This window comes from Vanacampus margaritifer, chromosome 6 (genome assembly GCF_051991255.1).
Source record: "Vanacampus margaritifer isolate UIUO_Vmar chromosome 6, RoL_Vmar_1.0, whole genome shotgun sequence".
NCBI classification, from domain to species: domain Eukaryota; kingdom Metazoa; phylum Chordata; class Actinopteri; order Syngnathiformes; family Syngnathidae; genus Vanacampus; species Vanacampus margaritifer.
In genome coordinates, this window is record NC_135437.1 from 1,508,278 (window position 1) to 1,528,989 (window position 20,712).

The following is a 20,712-nucleotide window of genomic DNA, read 5'->3' on the forward strand; positions in this document are numbered from 1 at the left end:
GTGATCATTTTAATATCAGTGTTAATTTGTGAAATCGGACGGTAACTTGATGGAAGGGTGGGGTCTTTTTCCGGCTTTAATAAAAGTTGAATTGCTGCTGTATTCATGTCTTGGCGTATGTAACCCTTAGTTTGAATTTCTGTTACTACTCTTAAGAATAGTGGAGCAAGCATTAACCAAAAGTGCTTAAAAAATATAGCCGGATAACCATTCGGGCCAGGTGCTCTGCCATTAGGCATATTATCTAGAGCACTGTACAGCTCGTTTATAGTAAGTGGCGCATCTAACATATCTTTATATTAAGTAGTTAACTGAGGTATATTTAAGCTACTGAGGAATGCCTCAATATGCTCAGGGCTAGGCTTGTCAGTTTCTAAGTATAGGTTGCGATAATAGTTATAAAAAAAATGTGATTAATTTCTTCTGGTGATTGTGTGCATTCACCAGTTGTCCCTTTCATAGCCGTTATAAGAGATTTTTCCCGATTGCGTTGAAGTTGGTTTGCAAGAAATTTACCTGATTTGTTATTACATTCAAAGTTGTTGTATCTCAATTGTTGTATTATAAACTCTGTCGTTTTAGATAGCATATTGTCTAACTGTATTTTTGTATTTTGTAAGTCAGTCCATATTTGGTTATTTGGGTTTATTGCGTACTCATCCGTCAGTTGTTTAATTTTATCTTCCAAGTCTTTTTCTAATTTTTGATCCTGTTTCTTTTTATAAGATGAATATGATATAATTTTACCTCTAATTACCGCTTTCCCAGCTTCCCAGAGAAGAGATGGAGATAAGTCTGGAGAGTCATTTATATCCAAAAAGTGTGCCCACTCTCTTATAATTTTGTCAAACTCTGCGTTGTTTAGCAGTGAGATGTTAAAACGCCATGTCTGGGGTGGTTTAAAGGTATAATCAACTTAGGGTAGGGAGACTGGTGCATGGTTGCTAATGATAATAGGATGTATTTTTGTAACAGTTTTATCAGCAATAAGAGTTATTTGTAAGAAAAAAATCAAATCTTGACAAAGACCGGTGCACAGCGGAAAATAAGGTAAATTCCTTCTTAGTTTTTAGTTCTTAGGTTTTTAAGTCTCCAGCTGTCGACGAGGCTAAAATCATCCACATATTCTCCTATTGCTTTAGTAGATTGTAATCGCCTTACACATGTTGTATTATTGGAACGATCTATTAATGGATTTAAGACTGTGTTAAAGTCTCCTCCAATAATAATAGTAGAGTTTGCTGCTAACTCAAACAGCTGAGAAAAATTCATGAAAAAGGCCGGATCGTCATTATTAGGGGCATATAAATTACCAAATGTATATATTTTATTAAATATAGTCACCTGAATAATAATGTATCGGCGCTCTGTGTCTGTTATTGTATTATTTAGAGTAAAGAATAAATTCTTATGTATGAGTATACAGACTCCTCTTTGTCTACTGTTATAAGGGGCAGAGTTCGCTTGACTAAAATTCTTATCAATAAGTAATTTTTTTCAGATTTTTGTGGGTGGGTTTCTTGTAGGAGGCAAATATCTGCTTTTAATTTTAAGAGATGGTCTAAAATCTGTATTCTTTTGGCCTGTGAGCGAGCGACACAAACATTCCAGGAAACCAGAACTAATTTATGCATACAAACAATATAGACTCAGTCCTGTGTAAATATCTGTATAGGCTATTTGTTAATATTGGCATGTTATAGGATAGAATCAAAGTGGTTAGGTGGTTTATATAATTTGTGTAAAATATGAGGTAACGTGTAAGTAAATATAACAGTGGAAAAAACGGGGAGGGAGGTGAAAGTGAAGAAAATTAGCGGGGGATTAAACATATAACAATACACCAGTAATTGGTAACCTAAGCGAGATTTTTTGTTTAAATATATTTTAGATATAGTTATGCATTAATATTATATTTGTAATATAGTCTAAACATAATGAGTATTCATATTTTAGGTTTTATAACCACATATACAGTATATTTATATATCTAATAATCAAACAAAGTTTAGTTCCACCAATGCCAATTAGAACAGCCAGGGAGTGGAGTTGGGGTTCTGGAATAGTTGGCCGTCGATGTATAGCTTATCAACGACTATCGTAGTCCGTTTACCCTCCTGCCTATTTTGTCTCATTATAAGAAACAGTACCTTTAACCTCTCTCGGAAATTGGTCATTCATTTCGAAAGAGGTCCCTTTAAGATCCCGTTCTTTACTTTAAGCAAATTATTTCAGTTTAAAATGCTCAAACTTAGCAATAGTAGGACAGGGTTTTGTTGCCCCCACGGGCTCCAAGCCGATGTACCCGGTGAAAAGAGATGATATTTACCGTCTCCTGAGGAATTTTTGACGACGTCGTCATTTTTTTTATCTTGACGTCTGGAATGTCAGAGGTATTCTCGGATATGCCTGAGAATATTAAATTCTCCCTCATGCTATGGGATTGGACATCCAAAACAGTTTCTTTTAGCGTTTTATTCTCCTTTTTAATAGTTTCCAACACGCCTGAAACAGCCGCGAGTGAAGAGCGTAACTCGGCATTATCTCTTTGGAGGTCACTTACCTGTTGGCCGACGAATTCCAAGCTTACCTTTAATTATTTAACGTCCTCGCGGATGAGGCAGAGGACATCTAGTTTTTTATTTATGGACTCCAGCATACTGACTGAAACGTCCGTAGTGGTTAGATCGTCCGTGTCCGTCGCTGAGTCATTTTTTCTCTTCTTCAAAGGTTTCTCGAAGGAAGGATCCTCCATTTCACAGCTGTAAAAATATGAGTCGATGAAACGTACAAGGTCCTCCACGCTGGGTGGTATTCCAAATCTGCCGGATGAAAGAGAGAAGAGAAAAGCCAAGATATATGGTGGTTAAATTCAGATTTTGGTTTAGCATAATAGAGATAGTACTATCTTAGCAGCAGGGCGCCGCCATGTTGGGTATTCACGGTCTCGCTGTATGTCTTGCGATAGTCACAGCATCTCACGATAGCAGCCTCTCGCTAGTCCTTTGCCAGTTCCCCGAGTGCCTTCTGTCAAAGCGGGGGAAACGATGGTAGTGCTACACAGTCTAAATGGCTCCTCCACTCGAACATTCTGCCCCTAAACATTGTGTGTTTTAGCTCCAGTGCAGTACAGTGCATTTCTATTGGGTAATTCTGACGTGGATGTTTCTGCTGCGTCGCGACTGGAATTCCCTTAGTAGAGGCTTTCCAAATAAGGGGCGGTCGTTAATCGAGCGTTAAAAAAATGTTGTGCCGTTAAAGGCACTTTAAGTTAACGCGATATTAACGCGATCATTTTGACACCCCTAAATAAGATTAGAATTCAAGACAGCAGAGAAAATTTGATTACAAATAAAGTAACATTAAGTCTAGCCACCGAAGTAACGCATTGTCAACCCTACGTAAAAGCATGTTTACTTACCTTCATAATTGTAAAAATTACTACAGGCATGCAGTTGAAAAGATTACATGGAGGACTTCGCTTGAATGATACGACTTACGCACTTCAATGAATAGGGAAATCACACAAGGATTGAGTGGAAAACACACCAATTTTAATGGAAGTGAATGGCACTGGAAGTTACCTGGAAGTGACACGTAGGAGCAACCCATCTCAGCAACGCTGGTGACATGATACACTCCGTCTAAGGCAATGTGCATTGAAAAAAAGTAACATGCTCATTAATTAACTTATTTTCATGAGCTTGACTTTGTCAACGCCAAAGCGTGTGCTATCAGTACAGAAAATGCATTTTTGATCATTTGGTGAGGAAGAAGCAGTTTGGAAAATGGGTGGATAGATGGAGGGGTTTTAGTGACGTCCACGGACATGTAATGTGGGTTGACTTCACCCGTGCATCATATCTTTTCAAATCTATGATGACGGTAAAGCCACTGTGTTCCCAGAAAACATTGTGTGGCACAATATGTTTTAATGAATGAAATTCTAAGGATGTTAACCGTTGTTGTCATATTTGTTTGTTTGTGTCATCCTTACATGCCTTTAGTTCCTGATCGAAAAACCACCACAAGCATAGTTTTGCAGATACAGTTCAAGGGTTCCGCCTGACGACAGCAAATATATTTTGCCTTTTTTCTTTTTCAGACTGTTGGAGCTCCATTCTCCCGATGGGCAGCACATAGTGGTACTTCGCTGTAAAGATGGCCCCACTGCCAATTCCTGGTTCACTGCCATCCACACCAACATTGCTGCCCTACTCCCACAGACTCTGACTCACATCAATGCTTACCTGGGGGCCTCCTCCTCGGCCTCCACACAGCCTCACCTGAAACACATCGGGTGGTTGGCCGAACAGGTGTTTAAAGAACAAAACAAAAGTTCCACAAAATTTTACACACGGCTGATCTTGAATGTTTACCACAGAGGAGGATCGTGTGAGAATAATGCACAATAGTAAAGAAATTTACAGTTGCAAAAAGTCATTAACTCATTTGCTCACAAAAACGTATGAATCTGTTCTATTTTAAATATTGCCATGGTGCCAAAATGGTTGTTTTTAAAAAAAAAAAGAAAAAGTTTTTTTTAATGCTGTCAAAATTAAAGCATTAATTGATCTAAAAAAAATAGCGCATTAATCATGAATTAATACAGATTAATCTCACTATTAATTTTGCCCATAGATTATCCTTTAGCGTGACAGCGGATGGCTACGTTTAAGGTAGCACAGGTTGTGTTTGAGCAATAAACAGAATTTCATGCATTAAAGTAAAGCATTTAACAAATATTTGCGTATCACATTTAGAATATTTGTTCATGTCAATATACCGTGGTCATTTTTTTTCGCCTTGCGATTGGCTGGCAACCAGTTCAGCGTGTACCCTGCCTACTGCCCGAAGCCAGCTGAGATAGGCTCCAGCCCCCCGCCCCCGCGACCTTTGTGAGGAAAAGCTGTTAAGAAAATGGATGGATTTTTTTTCCATTTTAAATCATGCAAGTAATTAACTGATTAGAAAAAGAGGAGGATGAGCGTGTGCAGTGGATCAAAACATGTCAAAGACGTCCTCATAACATTAAATGTCAAAAGAATTAACACATAACCGGTACTCTTCAAATTAGGCGGGAAAAAAATGTTGATTAAAAAAGCCTATTTTATTAGGCGATTAATCGTGATTAATCAAAATTCTAAGATATGATTAATGTGATTAAAAAAATGTAATCGTTTGACAGCTCTAGTTTTTTTATGCTAGAGCATACAGAAGGCTTTGATGCAGCTTCTGACTTGAAGAGGTCGCTTAAAGCAATGATAGTTATTAAAAAAACGGCCAGTAGGTGGCAGCAGAGTATAAGAGATCAGGCAGGGCCATGTTGCAACAAGTTCTTTCTCCCAGTGTTTTCAACAGGTTTTACTGTGCGTCTGTCTGCTAGCAAGTAGCTAGTGTACTTGAGGTATTTTGTGAAAGTTTACTTTTGCGATGGAGGTGCAAACAAAAGCTTACAGCACCTGGTATTCCCAGGCGGTCTCCCATCCAAGTACTAACCAGGTCCGACCCTGCTTAGCTTCCGAGATCGGGCGTTCTCAGGGTAGTATGACCGTAAGCCGAGAAAAAGCACACAGTTGACTCTTTTAAAGGTTTCACTCGTCCCAAATTGGGGCGGAAATTTTTTTTGGACAGCATTTTCAGCTCTCATCCTGTCAGTATTACCGTGCGTCTGTCTGCTAGCAAGTAGCTAGTGGACTTGAGGTCTTTTGTGAAAGTTTACTTTTGCGATGGAGGTGCAAAAAAAAGCTTACAGCACCTGGTATTCCCAGGCGGTCTCCCATCCAAGTACTAACCACGCCCGAACCTGCTTAGCTTCCGACATTGGAAATAATGATAAAACACCCATCAAATGTTGCTAACGTGCGAGCTTCATCATCATCTTCATCCGCGTCTGCAGCCGGCCTCACTTCATAGACGGATGTCCTCTTGTGGCTCTCAGCTACGCGGTGAGCTCGGTGGAGCTACAACAATGAATGGCTGAATCCGAAGCTTAGCAGCTACATGCTACAAACACTCAAAGGAACGAGTACGCAGAACGTTGTTAAGACAGATTGATTGACAGGATCGAGAAACAATCATTACATTAAGATGATCCACCTGGAAGATCCAGCAACAAAAAATCCTTGAATACACCTTTAATGGAATACTGTTTATAAAATGAAGAGGCAGGATAGAGACTGATTCATTCTTCTTTACTTGTCATACACGGCAGCTAGAGCGACAACACTTCCTAATCCTGAATCATCTGATTAACACTAACCAATCAGAAACCAGCATACTTTAGGTAAATGCAAGTGAATGACAGAGAGCAGTAGATTTGGCACATCAACTTAGCTACGTGTACAAAAAATACCAAAATGTATGAATGTGAAAAAATAATTCTGGAAATATTAATGTACAAGTAAATATATATTGTAACAAATCAATTTAAATGCTTGCTCCTCAGGATGTGTGGACCTTTGCAAAGCGAGGCGTTTTTGTCGCTGGCCGTACCCAACGCTTCAAAGAGTCAATGCTTAACATGATTAATCGCTGCTAAAGCAATTACTATCTCCTTATTTGAAAACCTGACCCAAAATTATTGGCACAAACATCCAAGTAATAAGCTACATGTATTTTTTCTTGCAAATCTGCCACTTTTTAAACTTGCAAATTTGCCACTTGATAAAGTCGCAATTTTGCCACTTTATAAAGTTTTTCTCTGAATATTGTCCCCACCCGCTAAAAAAATATACACATATATATTTATTTATACATGGCCCTTATACGCCGTTGTATTTTCTGCAACTCACTCGCGTCGCGTCCTATTTTTTGACAGGGAAACCTCCGGGGGTAGTCGTGCAGTCGTGCTAGTCGATAGTTAAAACGAAATAACCAAAGCTAGCAAGCGCCGCACGGCCTCGCCAAGCTGCTTTTCTCATACTTCTGGCTGGACAGAAGCCAGCATTTGCTCTGGCTGCTATGGCTGCATGAGAGGCTGAGGTGATGTGGAGGTGATAATGTTTTTTAATCATAGGAGCTCACATTATGTCAATAAAATCCCAAATAATGTGCCAGTCGCTATTATATTTTCACAGATTGAGGTGGGCAAGAGTAGGAATGTACATAATACATGTTTTGGTATCGATTGGTCACTGTTTTCAGACACTAGGTGACAATAGAACATGACTAAACAAGCCAGGAAACACAATTACGATGCTTGCCTCCATCCCTCTTGTGACGTTGACAGGGTGAGAGAGTAAGCCCCTGGAAGCAGAGCGCAGTTTGAGGCGTGCTGCAACGTCGGGTGGATCTAAACATTTGACTACGGTCATATTTTGAACTCTAAGCGCTTCCTTTCTTTCTTTGTTGTTAAACCAATACCTAACCATAACCCTAACCCTACCACATCCTGATGACAGTATTTTTTGAACACTTTATTGAACAACAAAAAATAAAAACTGAAACCCAAATACTAACCTCAACCATTCAGGGATGCGCCATCTGCTGGGGACATGTGTAGTACTGCACTTGGGCCTCTTCCTCAAACCGTTTCAGTTGCTCTGACCCGGCTGACTGAGGGTTGAGTGTTTGTAATTTCCGATGCTCCATAATGTGTTTAACTCTTTCACTGCCAGACGTTTTCAGAAACGGGTTGTCCCCACTGCCAGCCGATTTAAGCATTTTTAGTGATCTTTCAAGGTCCACAGAAAATGTTGTGTTTGGACTATGGAAACACACATACTACCAAATGAAAGATTGGACTCTCAGCTTTCATCAGAAAAAAAAGTTTGTTTCTACCTTATTCCGTTCTTCAGTAATCAACAATAGAAAATGGTTACTTTCACCGAAATTCTCTGTTTTGAAACAAAAAAAGGAGAAAAAGAGCTTTTTGTGAAACGATGTTATTTCATGCACTCTAGTGAATTGTACACTTCTTTTTGTCCATGAATGATGCCACAAACACCTAAATAGTGCTTTACTTCTGTAAAACGCTTTCACCAACAATGAAAAAGTGTTTTTTGATTGCAAAATACGTTTATTTCCATTCAACAGTGTAACAATTTGACAAAACAATTTTGCAAACTATTTACAAATGTGTGCAACTGTGGTACTATTTACAATTATGTGGATGTTTCAAATACAGTTTTTCCTTTTGTAACGCTCTCCTGCGTGCAAGGAGACGCCAGGACTCGCACAACAGTTTACTTTAACTTTCGCATTGGTCCGTTTTGCGTGCGAACGTTACACTTTCTTGACGGCCTTTTTTTCCGGGGAATAAAAAGCAAGTAGCAGACTGTACACACTTCCTCCGATGAATATGTATTGGACTGGGGGCACTCTCCGTCGTCCGATCGAACGTCCGCCTGTGCGTGCTCGGTTGCGCTCCGCGTTACGACACCGTCATAGCCGCCGCGTCAGCGGTTCCAATTTCGCCGTCAAGCTCGGATTCACCTTCATCATCATCGATGATGATCATCGTCGTCATCAATGTACTATTTTAGCGTTGGTCGATGCCTTTCGTCTTGTAAGTGTAGAGCTGCTTGCAAACGCTCGCCATTGCCCGTTCCCTCCTCCATCTAGCTCCAGCTATCGTCTTCTACTGCCGCGTCAACGCTTCCCAACCACGGAGTCACCACCCTCATCTTCATCATCGATGATGATCATCGTCGTCAACAATGTGCTCTTTCAGCGATGCTTTTGGTCTTTGAAAAAAACGGCTCGGGCGTGAGCTCCTCGCGACCGGCCGCCATTTTTCCTTTGTTTTCCATTCTGATCTCCTGCTCGACGCTCTAGCTCCGCCTCTACTGACGCCCACCCGATCTTGTCAAAAGAGAGTCATCGCTGCCCTCTAGGGGCCAAAAATAGTCATTAGGCACAACAGACCGGCTGGAAACTTTCACCACAGCTCCGGAAGCCTTGCCCGCACCCGTTTCAAAAATAAAAAATAAAAAAAATTGGATGACGTCTTTAGACATCATTGGCAGTGCTCTCGTTTCTACATGTCAAATCAAAGGAAATACTTATAGTTTTGATAACTAAATGTGAATGATCTGTCATTCAAGGGCGTACCTCTCAATTGGTCTTTTTTTTAATGGTTACTCATGTAGAATTTTTTTGCAATTATAGAGGCTCATTTCTGATTCAAAATACACTCAGTACACATTCCACTTCTTTATATGTGCATCATTTTTTTTCTAAACCACTGGTTCTCAACCCCGATCTTTGAGTACCCCTATCCAGCCTGTTTTCCATGTCTCCCTCAGCCAACACACATGATGATCGTTATCAGGCTTCATGCCAAGCTTGCTGATTAGTTGATCGTTTGAAACACCTGTGTTGGCTTGGGAGATATGGAAAACAGGCTGGATAGGGGTACTTGAGGACCACTGTTCTAAACTAAAGGGAATGTGGACAGATACAGCAAGGGAGAGTAAACTATGAAAAGCAAAGCAAACTTAATAACTTAACTTAACTTAATAAAATAAAATAAATGATCTAAGCAAGTGACTGATAACTTTCTAGAAGAACAAAATTAGGACTCGTTTTGGCTGGCCTAACAACCAAATCCTAACCTACTCTATTATGCACCAATTTTTAACAAATCTGGTAAACTTTCAGTTGTTGGATTTAGCGTTTTGAAATGATGGTTTTCCAAATGATTTGGGGTTTGTAAAGTTTGCCCTGGTCTGAGGCAGTCATGCAGTTGTTTGCATGAAGTGGGAGGGGTACAGGTCAGGTCATCGAAGTAGTAGTCCGCTACATGGTGTACTGACTGACTATTGTCTTTCTATTCTATCACCGTTTGGTCATACAGTAAACAAACAGGAACTTTTAAATCCAATGGGAGTAATTTGTGTCACAGCATTTGGGTTATCTTTGTCTGTTTATATTTTGATTGGTAATCTTAACCATTTAACTCATTCACTCTCAGCCATTTTCACTGAAGCAAGCCCCTTTGCTCCCGGCTGCTTTACTGAATTTTGAATGATTTTGCAAGGCTCACAGAATATTGTTTTCTATTGCTTTAAAAACATGGAATCTACCAAAAGAAAGATTAGCGTCTCTTCGTTCATCAGGGAAAAAAGTACATTTGTATCTGTTTCCGTTTTGCAGCAATTAACATTAGAATATAGCTAAGTGCCACCATTATTTACAAACCTGTTGAAAACACTGGGAGAAAGAACTTGTTGCAACATGGCCCTGCTTGATCTCTTATACTCTGCTGCCACCTACTGGCCGTTTTTTGTAATAACTACCATTGCTTTAAGCAACCTCTTCAAGTCAGAAGCTGCATCAAAGCCTTCTGTATATCCTAGCATAAAAAAACTAGAGCTGTCAAACGATTACATTTTTTAATCAGATTAATCACATCTTAGAATTTTGATTAATCACGATTAATTGCCTAATAAAAAAGGCTTTTTTATCAACATTTTTTTTCCCTCCTAATTTGAAGAGCACCGGTTATGTGTTAATTCTTTTGACATTTAATGTTATGAGGACGTCTTCAACATGTTTTGATCCACTGCACACGCTCATTCTCCTCTAAGCAGTTAATTACTTACATGATATAATGGAAAAAAAATGACCCCGGTATTTTGACATGAACAAATATTCTAAATGTGATATGTAAATATTTGTTAAATGCTTTACTTTAATGCATGAAATTCTGTTTATTGCTCAAATACAACCTCTGCTACCTTAAACGTAGCCATCCGCTGTCACGCTAAAGGATAATCTATGGTCAAAATTAATAGTGCGATTAATCTGTATTAATTCATGATTAATGTGCTATTTTTTTAGATCAATTAATCAATTAATGCTTTAACTTTGACAGCACTAAAAAAACATTTAAAAAACAACAACCTATAAATACAGTTTTGGCACAGAATATTGTGTTCTATGGCTATAAAACGTGGAACCTACCAAAATAAATATTAGCGTATCTTCTTTCATCAGGAAAACAGTATATTTGTATCTGTTTACGTTTTGAAGCAATTAGCATTAGAATTTAGCTAAGTTTCATCATTATATACAAACCTGTTGAAAACACTGGGGAAAAGAGCTTGTTGGAACAAGTCCCTGGCTGATCTCTTATACTCTGCTGCCACCTTCTGGCCGTTTTTTGTAATAACTACCATTGCTTTAAGGGACATCTTCAGGTCAGAGGCTGCATCAAATTAGCTGCATAACCAAACTAGAACTGTCAAACGATTACATTTTTAATCAGATTAATCACATCTTCGAATTTTGATTAATCACGATTAATCGCTTAATTAAAAAGCCTTTTTTTTTTTTTAATGTTGCTGCCAAATTTAAAGATCACCTGTTATATGTTGAATTTTTTTACATTTAATGTTATTAGGACATCTTCAAAAAATGTATCCACTGCACATGCTCTTCTTACTCTTTTTCCAGTCAGTTAATTACTTGCATAATTTAAAATGGAAGAAATGACCCCAACAGTATGAACAAATATTCTGAATGTCATACGCAAACATTTATTACATGATTTACTTTAATGCATGTAGTTATGTTGATTGCTTAACACAACCTGTGCTACCTTTTAATGTAACCATCTGCTGTCAAGCTAAAGGATCATCTGCGGTCAAAATTAATAGTGCGATTAATCAATCTCAATGATTCCATTTAAACCTACGGCTAAATGGTTCCAGTTGTTGGACTCAGCCGTTACAAAATTTTACTGGAATAAAAAAAAAGCAAAGATTAGTCTATCTACTCTTCAGAAAAGTAAATCCAAAGGTGGTCTAGAGGCACCAAATTTTATGTACTACTATATAGCTAACCAGCTACAATATATCGTTCTATGGGCGCAACCCAACAGCGATACTAACTGTTGACTCGAACTAGAACAGAAGGATTGTAATAACCTCAGACTTCTAGATTTACTCTTTATTACAACATCAATTAAGCGACATAATTGTTTTAAAAACCCAATGATTTCCGCCACCCTGACTGCTTGGTGGAAGGCATTAGAAATTACAAAAGCCCAAGTGGAGCCCTGTGGGCTTTCTCCCCTATGGCATAACCCTGACTTTCAAATTAACAACCAATCGTTTTATTGAGGTGTGTGGGAGCAGAAAGGAATTACACATCTCCACCATCTCTTCTCAGAGAATATGTTTATATCATATACATCCTTGCTCCAAAAATACAAAATAACAAACGGAAATTTTTTACATTATCTGCAAGTTAAAAATATGATAAAGAAACAAATTCCAACACTTCAGGGTACACTCCAACCGCCTGGTTTAGCTGAAGATATTACCAAGCTTTCTCCGACAACAACAAAAAAACTTTCAAAAATATATAAGTTACTTTCATATACGGAAAAAATATCTTTACCCATCTTAAAATGGGAGACAGACTTGTCTATAGCTCCGGAATCTGACTTTTGGATTCAAGTTTGTGAAAATGCATTTAAAATGACAAAACACACAAATTTACAACGTATCCAATATAAAATTATCCATAGAACATACATTACTCAATATATGATGAAGAAAATGGGACTCTCCGACTCCAGTGTTTACAAAACACTACAGACACTTATTTTCACTCACTCCGGTTATGTATTTCTGGACTAAAGTCTTAGAAAAACTTTCTAGAAAAGCTATCTTGGACTATAGGATACCTTTATCTCCAAACTTGTGTTTGCTAGGTGACCTAACAACAACTGACCTACCACATAAAAAATTTCAATCTACACTTGTAGCCCTTACTATCGCAAAAAAAACAATTCTTGTTAACTGGAAAAATAAACAAACTCTGAATATCGACCAATGGTCTAACCTCCTCATAAATCACATTTTAATGGAAAAAATATCGGCCTCAAATAAAAAACAAATATCAAAATTTATAGAAATATGGTCTACGTATATAGAATATTTTAACCTAATTCTGGTTATTTAATTCTGCCTGTTAGCGAGAGCCAGCACATCGTGATAACTTACATTGATGTCTCTGCATTTGACAGTTTGTAACTAATGGTTGTATTTTTATAGTCAGGAACCCAGTTGCTGCCAACAGGATCGAGCAGATTCACCTCCAATGGGCACTAAGGGCTAATATTCGGATTCACTGCATGCCAGGGGACTAACTCTACAGGTGCTGTCCTCCCCTGGCTGGGCGTGGGCGGGTCTGCCCCTCTGTTGGCTGCTGGGTGGCGGCTGCGTCTTGGTCGTTCCCTGGGTCTCGTGGGGGGTGCTGTGTTGCGGGGCTCTCCCGGCGCGGTCCGTCGCTCTGGGCCCGGCGACGCGGGTCGGGGCCTGTGGGCCGCCGGGGTGCCCCGTGGTTCCCTCTCCCCTCCCCCTTCCTCCCCCTTGCTTCCTCTCCCTCTTCGCCTCTCCCTGCCCGTCCTCCGCCTCCCTGTCCCTTCTTCCTCGTCGCCCTTCCTCCTCCTCTCCCCCTCTCTTTGCGGCCCTGCCGCTTCCTCCTGCCCTTCCTGTCGTTTCCTTCCCCCGTCCCCTCCCCCTCCCCTGTCCGCCCTCCTCCCCCTCCCCTAGGCCGGGGGTTCCATCCGTGGCCCGGGTCTCGGCGCTCCGGGGGCCGGGAGAGTGGGCGGGATCGGTGTTGTGCCCGCCCCGCTCCGGTGGACCTCTGGGCACTTCGGGCGGGCCCCGGTATCCGGGGGGCGAGCTTGGTTGGGGGGGTGGTGGTGGTGGGGGTGCCGGGGTGGGGGGTGCTGGGGTGGGGGGGTGTCTGGGGATTTGGGGACCTGGGGGCGGTTGGGGCTGGGTTGGGGTGGATGGCGGGGGTGGGGGGGGGGGTCGTGGGGGGAGTGGTGGTTGTGGGCCGTTGGGGTGCCTGGTGGGCCTGCAGTGCCCCGTCCTGTTGCGTTGGGGTGGGGGGCGCTCCTGCTCCTGGGTTTGCTCTCCGGCCGGTGGCCCCTGCGGGGCCCCGGGGTCGTCCTTTGGCGCTGCCGCGGCCTGGGGGGCCCTGAGGTGTTGCGCTTGCTCTGTCTGGCGGGGGTCGACGGCTCCCCTCTTTGGTGGAGATTTTCATGCATGCCAGATACACCACACCAGCATTTATCGAAACTCATACACAATTTGTTTCTCCCTCAGGTCATTGATTCGGTGGAGGCGGGTGTCTGTGGATCTCACTCTGCTTCGTCTGTCCTTTCTACCTTTCCTCAGTTTCTCCTTTGGGCCCTTGAGGTCTCCCTGATTTGTTGGAATTTAGATGTCTCTGGGGTTGGTGAAGGACTCTGGTTAGTGGCCCGGTGGGTGGTGTCTGGTCGGTGCTGGGCTTCGCTTTTCTTTCTATTCTTTGGTCCCTCTTCGGGTCTCCTGGCGGCCCCACGACTCTGGCTGGATTTTGAAGTGTTCGGTTTAGGTGAACGGTATGGGAATTCTTTTTTTTTTTTTTTACACGCACGCACGCACGCACGCACGCACACACTCACACACACACACACACACACATACAAAAAAAAGGGAGAACAATGGTGATGACATGTCAAATGATCAATACTGAGCTCTCCCCGTAAAAAATAAATAAAAAATAATTGCGATTAATCTGCGTTAATAAATGATTAATGCAATATTTTTTTGTGTGAATAATTAGTTAACGCTTTAACTTTGACAGCACAAAAAAAAAACTAATCGTATAAATATGTTTTTGGGACCATGGCAATATTTAAAATAGAATGTGTTTATACGTTTTGTCGAGCAAGTGAGTTAAGTGGGAGGAAAAAAATTGAGAAGAGGGTAAATACTTTTTCACAGCATTGTATATCCAGAAAAAAAAAACTTTCACATTCACTCATTCGGCAACACAATATAGACTAACCAAGGATTTCTTTTAGGTTGAGGAAAGGCTATTGTAAAGCAATATTCAATCCAAAAAACCCTGCTGATCTTGCTCCTTAGGTCCAACTGGAAGGTGGACGGCAGCAGCACAGACCTGTTGTCATGGCACTCACAGAAAAGGACATGCTGCTCTTTGAATCTGTGCCATGGGGTAGAGAATCATGGGCGTTGCCCTTGCTCACACACCCACTGCTTGCTACAAGGTAGGACTTTTGGAACAATATTTTGGTTCGTCTACATAAGGTCACATAAAAAGCACAATATTACATATGAGGAGACACAACTGTAATCACAGCCTTCCAGTGAATAAACTATTCTGCCAACAAGAATAGCATAGCAAGAATAGGTATTTGATTTAATCCTGGGCTGGTCTCTTTCCGTATTAAGTTTTTACATTCACTCTTCTCTTTTGTGTGTGTGCGGGTTTATCATATCATGGGGACCATTTTCTGGGTTTTTACTATCATTGTGGGGACCACGTGTCCTTGTGGGTACATTTTGGAGATCCCCATGAGTCCAAACCTCTTTTTGAGGGTCAAAACTTGGTTTTAGAATTCAGGTTTGAATTGGGTTTTGGTTGAGGTTAGGGTAAGGCAGTCAGTTGTGATGGTTAAGGTCAATGAGATGTCCCCACTAGAAATGTAAACCCAATGTGTGTGTGTGTGTGTGTGTGTGTGCGCGTGTGTGAGTGTGAGTTTTTAAGTCAAATTGATTTATATATAACTAATTTACAACAAAAGTTATGTTGTGGCCTCAAGGCATTTTCCATAATATTCATAATTTCCAACACTGTGCTGCTCATACTGTATAATGAAGAAGAAAAAAACGAACCCCTCATGAGAAAGCATTATTGGCAAGAGAAAAAAAAATCCCATCTAAGGAAGAAACATGCCTTGACATTATGGCTGGACGATTATGAAAAAAATAATAATCACAATTATTTTGCTTGAGATTGTAATCACGGTTAATAAAATGGTTATTTATTGATTTATAATTTAAGATGTTATCAACTTTTAAAACCCGTCTTAAAACATACCTAAATTCTTTGGTCTTTGACTCAGCTCGTTTCAGTGCTTTATGGTGTCTGCTGTATTTTGTGTTATTAATTTGATATTTATTTTATTTACTTATTCACTTACCTGCTTCTTGTTATTAATTTATTATTATTTATTTACTTATATACTTCCTTAAATCTGATATTATTTATTGTGTTATTCTTGTTTTTTGTTTCTTCTTTACTGCATTACTTTCTATTCCATGTACAGCACTTTGTATGCAGCAATGGTTGTTTTGAAGTGCTTTATAAATAAAGTTGAGTTGGGTTGAAAACTCAGCTTAAAATATGACTTAAAAGGACAAAAAAAAATTGAAATAGTAAGAAAGTAAAATAAGGATATACTCAAATAGCAATTAACAGTAAAACAAATACTGTATTGGGTGTTCCGCACGTTTGGCTCTTTGGGGCAGTGTGGTGTCGTGCATTTATGGTCCACAGTGTACACACTTACAATGAAAACAGAAGAAACTTGCAATTGAATTGTATTAAAATAACTAGTTTATCACGGATTGGGAAGAATTTGTGCCATTCAGTAGTGTTATCTTCCTGCATGTGTTTCTACAGCATTTGTGTGTAAATATTAGTTATTTGAAGGAATATCACTCCTGAAGTTGATGCTAACTTCCCGTTAGCCTTTGAATGGGATCTTCCATTAATTTTAGCATAAGCAGTAGGCTATCAATGTTTTAAAAACGAAGAATGTTTTGTGTTTAAATATACAGTGGATGTGATTCTTTTTGACGTGTGTTTAGTTTTACAGTTAACTATAACTCGGATGTCAATAAACAAATTAAAGAATGCTTAGAAATCACATTGATTCGCTGCGGGCTAAGTTCCTACAAGCAACATGGTGGCGGTGCATTCAGGGTACTTTCACAACATAGGTAACTTGTAAACACCGCGTTTTGCACATTAATTGTCTTCTTTGATTTAACGATCGAGAGAAGCCAAAATCGAAATTGCCATAACATTTAGATTTTCGCCAAGCCCTACTGACCTGTTGGGTTGAGATAGAGCAAGGATGGCTTGAAAGCCCAAAGATTGCATGCTCTGGCAGTCCATCCATTTTCCGCATAGAACTTTTTAAAATAATTCATGACTTTTTACAATAGCGCCATATAGCTGAGTGTTTTGAAGGAAAGATTATGTCATATTAGTGATGAGTGATATTACAAAACATATTGTAGTATGATTTTAAAACATCTACTTAACAATATAACCTTCTCTACAATATAACCCACTATCGTTTTTATCATTGTTTATTGTTTACCTCTGTTGCTACATACATACAGTATTTTAGGGTGTCTAAAGTCACACTTTGTCAGACAAACACACAACTTCACACTCCTGGAGTATATGTACCCACTCCGTCATTCCATCTCACTCTATTTATAAATGTACGCTGACAGTGAGTGGACCCTTCTTCATTTGGCGGTGTAGATTGTATGGATGTAACGATAACGGCATATTAAAGGTGTCATATTATTCAACTTTTCAACATACTAAAATAGTTCTCAAATGTAAAAGACATGTCTGTGACATGCATTCGTCAAAATTGACTTTTGATCTAATATTTTTGCTGTCCCTAAATCAGCCAAAAAATACTCTGCTCAAAACAGCCTGTTTAAGGGGTGTGTCACTTTTATGTAAATAGCTGCACCAGGCCACGCCTATGCCGTACCCTTCTCTCTTGAAGGGGCAGTGATTTCGGTCATGGTAGCCATGTGCTAATGTTGTGAATTGAAACGACTGGCCATGGGAGCAGAAGAAAAGAAAAATACAGACATGTATTTTACACATTTGAGAACTATTTTAATAAGTGGAAAAGAGGCATAACGTTTTACCATAAGAAAAAGTGGCATAACGTAGCTACAGAGACTATGTTGTGGCGTTCGTGATTGTTTAGGCAATGGTTATTATGCCGTAACCGCTAAATCTCCTGCAAAAGTTATTTTGCCGTGAATGTCTCTGATTTACCGTGAATGCTTGTAGACATTCACAAGCGGTTATGAATAACACAAATGTGCACATTTAGGCAACTGCGCGGTCGCAACGTGCAAGCCGTCTCGTCGAGACCACTTAGCAGCCGGTTAACATCACAAAGTCAGTCACGACAAATTAACCACCGCTGATTGTATCTCGACAAAACAATATGCAACCGCTTCATATTATCCAACCACTGTCTGCTTTATCATATCTGACCTCTTGTAGCCAAACAACCTCCACACGACAAATGTAGCTCCGGTACGCGTCGTTAAAAATAAAATTAATACACTGTCTTCTCAAAGAATTGGGACGAAGGAGGCAACCACTTTTTCCTGATCAATGTTTCCCCTCTCCACAAAGCATTTGCGAGCCGAGAGAGCAGAAGAAAGGCACAGCCAGCTTCTCAAATTTCAGTGGGCATCACAAACCTTTACCAGATGTGGTGTCAGTAACCCGAGGGGGCTGGGTCGAGTGCACGTCACTAAGTCACGAAGTTGAATCTGCCTGTTTGAAGCACACATTTTAGAAAAGAGGAGAAAGCTAAAGAAGTTGCGGACGGACTTTTTTCATGCCTGGTTGGATTGTAGACAGGCCGGGAATGCATATTATTGATAGAAAACCCCATTAAAGTGCATTTTCATACAATGGGAACTTTAAAATTAACGCAATATTGTCGTCATCATGTCATGATATTAAAAGCACACTTCTGTTAAAAAGGCAAAGTTGCATTCCATTTGTGCAGTTCAAGCACCCTCTGGTGGTTAGTTTATGTTTGAATCATGGTAGTTAACTCTTTGACTGCCAGACGTTTTCAAAAACGGGTTGTCCCCAGTGTCAGCCGATTTAAGCATTTTGAGTGATCTTTCAAGGTCCACAGAAAATGTTGTGTTTGGACTATAGAAACACACATACTACCAAATGAAAGATTGGACTCTCATCTTTCATCAGAAAAAAAAGTTTGTTTCTACCTTATTCCGTTCTTCAGTAATCAACAATAGAAAATGGTTACTTTCACCGAAATTCTCTGTTTTGAAACAAAAAACGGAGAAAAAGAGCTTTTTGTGAAACAATGTTATTTCATGCACTCTAGTGAATTGTACACTTCTTTTTGTCAATGAATGATGCCACAAACACCTAAATAGTGCTTTACTTCTGTAAAACGCTTTCACCAACAATGAAAAAGTGTTTTTTGATTGCAAAATACGTTTATTTCCATTCAACAGTGTAACAATTTGACAAAACAATTTTGCAAACTATTTACAAATGTGTGCAACTGTGGTACTACTTACAATTATGTGGATGTTTCAAATACAGTTTTTCTTTTTGTAACGCTCTCCTGCGTGCAAGGAGACGCCAGGACTCGCACACAGTTTACTTTCACTTTCGCATTGGTCCGTTTTGCGTGCAAACGTTACACTTTCTTGACGGCCTTTTTTTCCGGGGAATAAAAAGCAAGTAGCAGACTGTACACACTTCCTCCAATGAATATGCATTGGACTCGGGGCACTCTCCGTCGTCCGATCGAACGTCCGCCTGTGCATGCTCGGTTGTGCTCCGCGTTACGACACCATCATAGCCGCCGCATCAGCGGTTCCAATTTCGCCGTCAAGCTCGGATTCACCTTCATCATCATCGATGATGACCATCGTCGTCATCAATGTACTCTTTTAGCGTTGGTCGATGCCTTTTGTCTTGTAAGTGTAGAGCTGCTTGCAAACGCTCGCCATTGCCCGTTCCCTCCTCCATCTAGCTCCATCTAACGTCTTCTACTGCCGCGTCAATGCTTCCCAACCACGGAGTCACCACCCTCATCTTCATCATCGATGACGATCATCGTCGTCAACAATGTGCTCTTTTAGCGATGCTTTTGGTCTTTGAAAAAAACGGCTCGGGCGTGAGCTGCTCGCGACCGGCCGCCATTTTTCCTTTGTTTTCCATTCTGATCTCCTGCTCGACGCTCTAGCTCCGCCTCTACTGACGCCCACCCGATCTTGTCAAAAGAGAGTCATCGCTGCCCTCTAGGGGCCAAAAATAGTCATTAGGCTCTCCGGACCTGCTTGAAACTTTCACCACAGCTCCGCAAGCCTTCCCAGCACCCGTTTAAAAAAAAATAAAAAATAAAATGGGAGGACGTCTCTTAACGTCTTTGGCGCTCCTCCGTAGGTTTTTGCACAACGTCATTTAACGTCTTTGGCAGTAAAAGAGTTAAAGACACAAACACAGGGAAGCAGATGCAATGAGGCAGATCCCCCCGATTTCTTTTAATTTGGGCTGGGCGATATAAACGGTATGAAGGTAAAGATTTTGACTTTACTGTCTTACCGCGGTAGCGCATGGTGATGACGTCACAGCATAGCGCATGTTGATGACGTCATCGTATATGCCCCCGGTGTTCCAGCATGGCGCACGGCTTGTTGTGGAGGCCAGCTTGACTCGTCACGTGACTCAAAATTATATTTAATTGCCAATTAAGGAAGGTAAGGAAGTTAATTAGTCTGTTATTGTATCGACACAAGTGCGTTAGTAACTAGCCACTAACGGGAGGCTAAACAAGTGACAGCGTTCTGCGAGCCAATCTGCAGCTACATTCAAATACTGTCGGACAATTCAAACTCAGACAGAAAAAAGTCCATCAATGCATTAACCGTCCGTTAATAATTGCAAATATCTGAACTAAGCTTTCTATCAATCTATAAAAGCTGGCATACATTAAGAAGAATGATGGGTGTGATATCACTGTTTTGTGTGTGTGTGTGCTTTTTTTTACTTAAAGGTATCAAAGAGGATTTTACAAAAAAAATCAAATTGTCTAACTACATAAATATCTCTTTATCAACTGAAGGAATTATTTTG

The 20,712-nt window shown here is 40.3% G+C and overlaps 1 protein-coding gene and 1 pseudogene across 6 annotated transcripts in view; one reads left to right on the plus strand and one right to left on the minus strand.

Annotated features, from left to right (window-relative positions):
• Positions 1–20,712, plus strand: part of sntb2 (syntrophin, beta 2) — a 112,029-nt gene that overhangs the window by 15,019 nt on the left and 76,298 nt on the right. For all 6 annotated transcript variants that reach the window (XR_013294366.1, XM_077567523.1, XM_077567520.1 and 3 more), the window contains exons 3-4: positions 4,106–4,316; positions 14,877–15,019. Coding sequence is in view for 5 of the 6 variants with exons in the window: in XM_077567523.1 (XP_077423649.1) it covers positions 4,106–4,316; positions 14,877–15,019 (354 nt within the window). In the remaining variant the exon portion in view is untranslated. The remainder of the gene's footprint in view (positions 1–4,105; positions 4,317–14,876; positions 15,020–20,712) is intronic.
• Positions 5,451–5,559, minus strand: LOC144054338 (5S ribosomal RNA; annotated as a pseudogene).